Here is a 7,091-nt window from a genome sequence, read left to right on the forward strand (position 1 = left end):
TGTCCACCACTGTTTTGAAAAGTGCATCGTAATACAATATAAATCTTTATTTACCTTATATCTTAAAATAATTCAACATGAGTGTTTCATTAAGGAGTAGATTCAATAAACCCCATTTCCCCTGAACTCACAATTTCAATCAAGTGTTAGGGAACCTTAGATGGTTTATTGAATCCACCCCAAGACTGTTGGCTGTTGGGGATGGGCATCTGATGGACTGAGACTAGAGTCACAGATTAGGCTGTGGAGACCTCAGTCTTGGAGGCTGAAACTGAAGTCTCCTCAATCTGCTTTCCAAACACAGTCTCCATGATGCAGGCATTGAACTGAGGGAGACGTAGATTTATATGACAGAGAATGAACATGATATGGTTGTGTGTCTTGTTCAGACTCACGTTTTAATTCATGTGCTTCATTTCTGACTATGTCAATGAGTGTATGTGTGCCACTATGTCAGTCGATTTCTATGTATTTGGGGCTTATAGAATCACCTGTTTGTTCATGAAGGCGTAAATGAGAGGGTTGTATACACAGGAGCTTTTAGAGAAGAAAGCAGGGATGGTGACCAGGCGGTAGTCTGTTCTCGCTTGTTGTATAGGCGAAGTACAAGCCTGCCAAGGCGTAGGGGCCGTAACACAGAATGAAGGAGCACACCATCACAATCACCATCCTGGATACTTCCTTTTCTGCCTTCTGGGTGGAAGCTGACTCAGCCTGTGCAGCTGCCACCTACACACACACACACACACACACACACACACACACACAGGACAAGCTGGTCACATCTGGGTTCCAAAAATATACTATACTGTACTTTGTTTTGTTTTTTTAACCCAGAAAGCATTGTACTCACAGCCCGTAGTGCTCCCAGTAGCTGGGAGTAGGAGAAAAAGATGATGGACATGGGCATGAGGAAACAGGTAACAATAAGGAATTTGGTGTAGCTGGCACAGTGGTACTCCTCGTTGTTTGTATACCAGTCAGGTCCACAGGAGCAGCCCAGACCCTCAGGGATATACCTGTAAAACAAACCCAAGTTACTGTAACTCAGGCCCCACACATTGTCTCTCTGCAGGGTTTCCTCCATGCCTATATAAATCAGTGACTTATCTAACTTGAAAAGCAGCGAGCGACGCAAACATTGAAGCCAATTAGTGACATGAATTGCTGCTCAGAACCTTACACGTACGGCAAAACATATCATTTGAACTCATTTTAGGATATTTACCATTTTCCCCATCCCCTGTGTGTGCAATATGAACCAAATAGCCTAATAGTAGCCAAATACAAAGAGTATTTATTAATCCAGACAAGATCAAAGTGTTTGTGAGAGGCTGGGGATGAATACCTGCTCCAGCCGAAGAATGGTGGGGTTGCACATCTGATCCCCATGACCCAGGTGAAGGCAACAGCCGCCAGAGCCTGGTTGTTGTCAAATTTGAAGGTGCCGAAGGGTTTGCAGATGACCACGTATCTCTCAAAGGCAAGGACAGCCAGAGACCAAGCTGACACCAACCCTGAGTAAGAGAGAAGAAGCTATCAACAGGTTAGGAGATATCGAACACAATAACTAGTTTGCATGTAAAATAATCAGAAGAGTAAAATGAATCGCTAAAGTTGTTGATTTTTGTTATGATGTTAACCTGCTATTGAACCCATGCAAGCTTCCATTGCACACAAGGTGTAACCCAGGAAGTAGTATCCTCTCGCACTAGAAACGAACACTTGACTCACAGAGAACGTCACAAAGATGAAACCTGCTAACGAGACATTGACCAGGATGTAGTTCAGCGGTTGTCTCAGTTTCTTGTACTTCCCTGTCACCACGAGAATTATAAAGTTTAGGGGTGTTCCAGCAAAGAACACAAAGCCCATGAAAGCAGCCTGGAGGTAGAAAGCCCATATTGGGGCCAGGTGATACTGTGGCCCCTCAAATGGGCTGACCTTAGAGATGTTCTCGTACAGATGGAAGTTCTTTCCCATCTTGGCTCCTCTCTGACTCAGTACCCCTACCCGTCCGTCCCTTAGATGTGCACTGTGATGTTGACAGTGTTAAGATAGAAAGCATTGCCATACTTTTGGAGTTTGTAATGTATATCACTGATTCAAGCTAAGCTGTGTAGGCTGTTCTTATGAGGTGGTAACTGCCTTATCCAATTCCCATTAATCTCTGAGGGACTAATCTTTGATAGACATTAACCTTCCAAGAACGTAACCTAAGGGGAGGGGGAAGGGGATGTGGTGTGAACAGGGGTAAAAAGAACAAGCTGACTGGGCAGTGGCAATCACATCAACAATGTTTGGGAACTCCACTTTAACAATTCATTATTGTTAAGTGCTAATCCATCAACCAATGAATTAATTCATTACAGATTCTAAGCAAACATAGAGAGCCTTGCTCTTGTTGTCTACCTTTCTACAGGGAAGCTCTAGCACACTGAGCACTGTGAAAGATAAAAGTCACAATGTAAAAATAGAATGTCTCAAAACACCATGATTGTTTAGTGAAACCATGAAAAGTAGTGCACCTAAACTGAGATCTGGTGTTTAGAGGGTGTTTGAATGTTAACCCAATGTAAGTGTTGTAGTTCACAGAGTGTGTTTGAAACATAAATTAAGTACTCTGAAACACCTAAAGTGGTTATTCAACCTGAATATTGGTGTTTTTAAGAGAGTGTTGCAAACACTGGGGTTATTGAAATTGACAACAAACAAAAAGGTATACTTAATAAAAAATGAATGCAAGTCATGCGGAGCCTGTGGTCTAGCGGTAACACACTAAAACACCCCTCTCCCCACCGAAGACTGTCGTAAATTCCCCCGCTCCAACACCTATCTGTATCCCCTCTGTCATTTCAATAAAGTGTGAAAATACCCCCAAAATATATATATTCTAATTATGCAAGTTTAAATGATTTGTTAATTTAATTTTACCAAAAAATGTAAGATTAAATACAACTTAATGTGTTGCTCAAAATGTAAGTATCTTTCATGAGGATAACCAAAGTGAGACAACATTTAGTGATTGAACTCGTTGGAAGTGGTTTTAATCAACTTGTATTTTCTATCTTCCTGCTTGACTCTGATTGTGGGTAATTCAACATTTTTAGACTTCATAATTATTTCACACAATGTTGTATACATGTTTGAAGAAAGAAAAGTACATTTTTATATTAGTATTAAGCTTGTTGTGCCATGAGGTGTAATGGATCCTGATGAACGGATATCAAAACAGTCAGACAAATTGACGTTCATTGAGCACAGCACCCATTCCCAAACTCATAATTGTTCATGGAAGAGGCAAGTGCAGAATTCTCAATTCATGTAGTTCAACCTCCAGTTACTGATGGTGATTTGAACACTGTGCATGACAATGCCTGCCAAAATGGCAAATGATTAAATGCATGAAACAATGTTAACCATTAAACTTCTCCAGATGAAGTGCTCTAATTCTGCACTAGACAGGATTGAAACACCATAATAGTTTTTAGAAGCTTTAGAGAGAGGAAATTACACCAAAAGAGAAGGTATCTAATTCTGCACTGAACAGGACTCAAAACACAACAATTATGCTTTCAACTTTTTTCGGTAGGGCTCTCAGTCCCTCGCAAGGTGTTGCACTACTCTTGATTAAGTGATGTTACAATACACCATGTTATGTTTCAAAACATCTTAGGATGATATGTTTCAATAATCCAGCAAAGTTAAAGTTTTCAATCAAATCAAATGTATTTATAAAGCCCTTTTTACATCAGCCGATGTCACAGTGCTGTCCAGAAACCCAGCCTAAAACCCCAAACAGCAAGCAATGCAGATGTTTTGTCTCCTTCAAGTTGGTGGCAGCTCAGTTGCCACTATTTTGGGTATTACAAAGCACTTATTTTTAACAGTGCACATTCAGGTTTAAATTATTAACCTACTGGTATCAAGATGTAGCTTGAATGGAACAAAAAATGTGTGCCATATAATGAACGGCAGGTAGGTTAGATAGGTGGGCCAGCAACTTGAGGGTTGCCAGTTTGAATCCCCAATTCTTTACCAAAACCTCTGGCCCTTGAGCAAGGCATTTGACCTTTAAACTGCTCCTTGGATTACACTATTTCAATGATGACCTTTGACGTGGGACAGAGATTACCGGTTTAGAGTTATAGATAACCTTGATTGGGTGAAAACAGAAAGCTTACGACTATCCGGGCAGCAAGCCAATTAGAGCACAATCAGCCCCCAATATACCCCACCCCTTCGTCCATTCCTCCCTCCCTCTCGCCCTGGAAAGGGTGTCTACGTTTCTGAGAGTTGAAATCAGGTGAATTCTGATCAACATACCTCACTAACAAAGAATTATTCTCTGTGCAGGACATGGATTTTCAGAATGTCTTGTCTATTTTTCCTCTTCACGATACTGTTGCATATATTGTCAATTCTCAGGGATGGCAGCTGCTGACATTGGATCTGCAAAGTGTCTCAGCTACTTTTTTCAGTTACTGTTTTTTTACCAATAACTCATGCAGACACACCAATAGGAAAATATACTCTCATGACACCACCCCACTATGTAAACATGGAAAAGTTTTCCCCATCTTATTGATTTTCTTAATAAACTGTATGCTATAGTAGTTGGAGTTATTTTTTAAACTCATACATGGTTATGGCTAACAGGTACAGCTAATGTTAGCTACATAAGATGCTTAGTTTTGTTTGTCAACGGCCCTTTCCCTGAGCTTCATCACATGTGAAACCTTTCTGCCATCCAGCCTGTTGCCTACCATGTATACTAGATCGCTTGACATTGGTGTCTTAAACTGCCACAATACAGGGATGAGCCTTAATCCGGAAACAAGATTTACCTGAGATGTACCTGGCCAATCCTTCCAATCTCTGCAAACTGCAGGGATGTAACATGGGATAAGGATCAAACTACAAGATTATCCCTTTAGCCACAGATTGTGGGGTCAAATTACTAATTTGAGGAAGGATCAGGGTTGGGTTTATTGGTAAATGTCCCTACTCCTCCTCACCGTGCCCCCCGTCCTCCTTTTTATACACCTGCACACAGTCAGCCTATCCTCTTTTCCTTGGAACCTCTCCAAGGAACCGTTTCCTCTTCCGTCCTTCTCCTCTGTCCTCCTCTGTCTGGCTCTCGTGTCTTTTCAGATCAGTGCTACTCTAGTTAAATTTAAGGCAGTAGGGTTTTGATCTAGTTTTTGCTTGAAAACCAGAGCTTCTCCCAATTTACCATCAGCAATAAAGGTATGCTTTTTTCATTTCCAGTATTTTTGTATGGGTGAGTAGGCTTGTTTAACAGTCTATATTTCAGCTTAGCATTTGGGTCGGTTGTTTAATTTGAGGTATATTGATCAGTTTAAGATTTTAGCTTTAAGGAGAAATGTCAGTCGACAATGCTTATTTGACTGAGATTGGATATTTGGTAAAGTGTATATAACTTTTAGCATTAAAAAGGATTTGATATAGTTTGACACTAATGACAACAAAACTGTGTTTGTACTGCACAGCAAACCGAAATGCATGCATTGTGATGACCCTTATTTTGAAGATTTTTTCCTCAAACTAGGTGAAGATGAAGGACCACTGCAGTCCTTCAAGATACATGGTGAAGAAAAGATGGAGAGCGAGTGAAAGAACGGGTGCAAGATAAATATCATCCCCAGACTCAGGGTTGTATCATAACCAAGCTGTATGGGTTAGACGTATGGGTATGATACGACCTGGGTTTGACGGTGGTCTGCTGCTGCCTTCAAACAGAGGATGCTAACACCAATGGCTCTCTATAACTGAGTATTTTGCATGTATTTTCTTCCCTTTTACTTTTCCTTTCCATTTTGCCAAGATAAGAATGTAATAGCAGCCTAAAAGGAATTGGAACAGCTGTAAAATTGCTTAAAATGACACTCTTGACTTTTGCATTTTGCGTTTTGTGTTTTGTGACAAAAGTATTCTCTAAATAGTGATCCACAAAATAAACTGAATAGAACGAACCTTGTACTTCGGTCCACTCTGCTCTTGTGAGATCATGGCCAATAGAAAAGCATCCATTTGAAAACCCTTAGATTAGCAGTTGTGGGGGTTGGTGACACCAGTGGGATCTACAGCCAGAAGAGGACTGGCCCCCCCTCGGAGTCTGGTTCCTCTCTAGGTTTCTTTATAGGTTCCTGCTTTCTAGGGAGTTTTTCCGAGCCACTGTGCTTCTTCCTCGGCATTGCTTGCTCTTTTGGGTTTTAGCCTGGATATCTGTAAAGCCCTTTTTTGACAACTGCTGATTTAAAAAGGGATTTATGAAATAAATGTAATCTTGTGAGGATGGAGTAACATCATAATGATCCTAAAGGGGTAAACCACACCCTCTTGATGCGCCAGGCAAGCTAAGTCAAGTGCACCTAAGAGTTGCTCTTAAAATATAGTGATGTTTAATCAAATCTTTCACACACAGGCTTCTAAACATCCATAGTAAATGTAAAACAACACTCCTTATAAAGCAAGCAACAATTATCAAACTTGAGATACTCTATATATACAAAAGTATGTGGACACCCCTTCAAATTAGAGGATTCAGCTATTTCAGCCGACCCGTTGCTGACAGGTGTATAAAATCGAGCACACAGCTTTGCAATCTCCATAGACAAACATTGTCAGTAGAATGGCCTTACTGACGAGCTCATTGACTTTCAACGTGGCACCGTCATAGGACGCCACCTTTTCAACAAGACAGTTCGTCAAATTTCTGCCCTGCTAGAGCTGCCCCGGTCAACTGTAAGTGCTTGTTATTGTGAAGTGGAAACGTCTAGGAGCAACAACGGCTCAGCCGCAAAGTGGTAGATCACCATGCGTAATGCCAAGCATCTGGAGCAGTTGAAACGCATTCTCTGGAGTGATGAATCACGCTTCACCATCTGGCGGTCAGACGGACGATCTGGGTTTGGCTGATGCCAGGAGAACACTACCTGCCCGAATGCCAACTGTAAAGTTTGGTGCAGGAGGAATAATGGTCTGGGGCTGTTTTTCATGGTTCACACCAGGCCCCTTAGTTCCAGTGAAGGGAAATCTTAACACTATAGCATTCTATGACATTTTAG

General features: G+C 41.2%; 1 protein-coding gene across 1 annotated transcript; it reads right to left on the reverse strand.

The window, feature by feature from the left end:
- Positions 1–106: 106 nt before the first annotated feature.
- On the reverse strand, positions 107–1,983 carry LOC139534137 (putative violet-sensitive opsin). The gene is given in 6 exon segments (XM_071332954.1): positions 107–326; positions 492–579; positions 581–729; positions 854–1,019; positions 1,349–1,517; positions 1,644–1,983. Coding segments are annotated over 6 exon segments (1,002 nt in total). The 3' UTR covers positions 107–236.
- Positions 1,984–7,091: the final 5,108 nt, after the last annotated feature.

This window comes from Salvelinus alpinus, chromosome 11 (assembly GCF_045679555.1).
Source record: "Salvelinus alpinus chromosome 11, SLU_Salpinus.1, whole genome shotgun sequence".
Taxonomy (NCBI): Eukaryota; Metazoa; Chordata; class Actinopteri; order Salmoniformes; family Salmonidae; genus Salvelinus; species Salvelinus alpinus.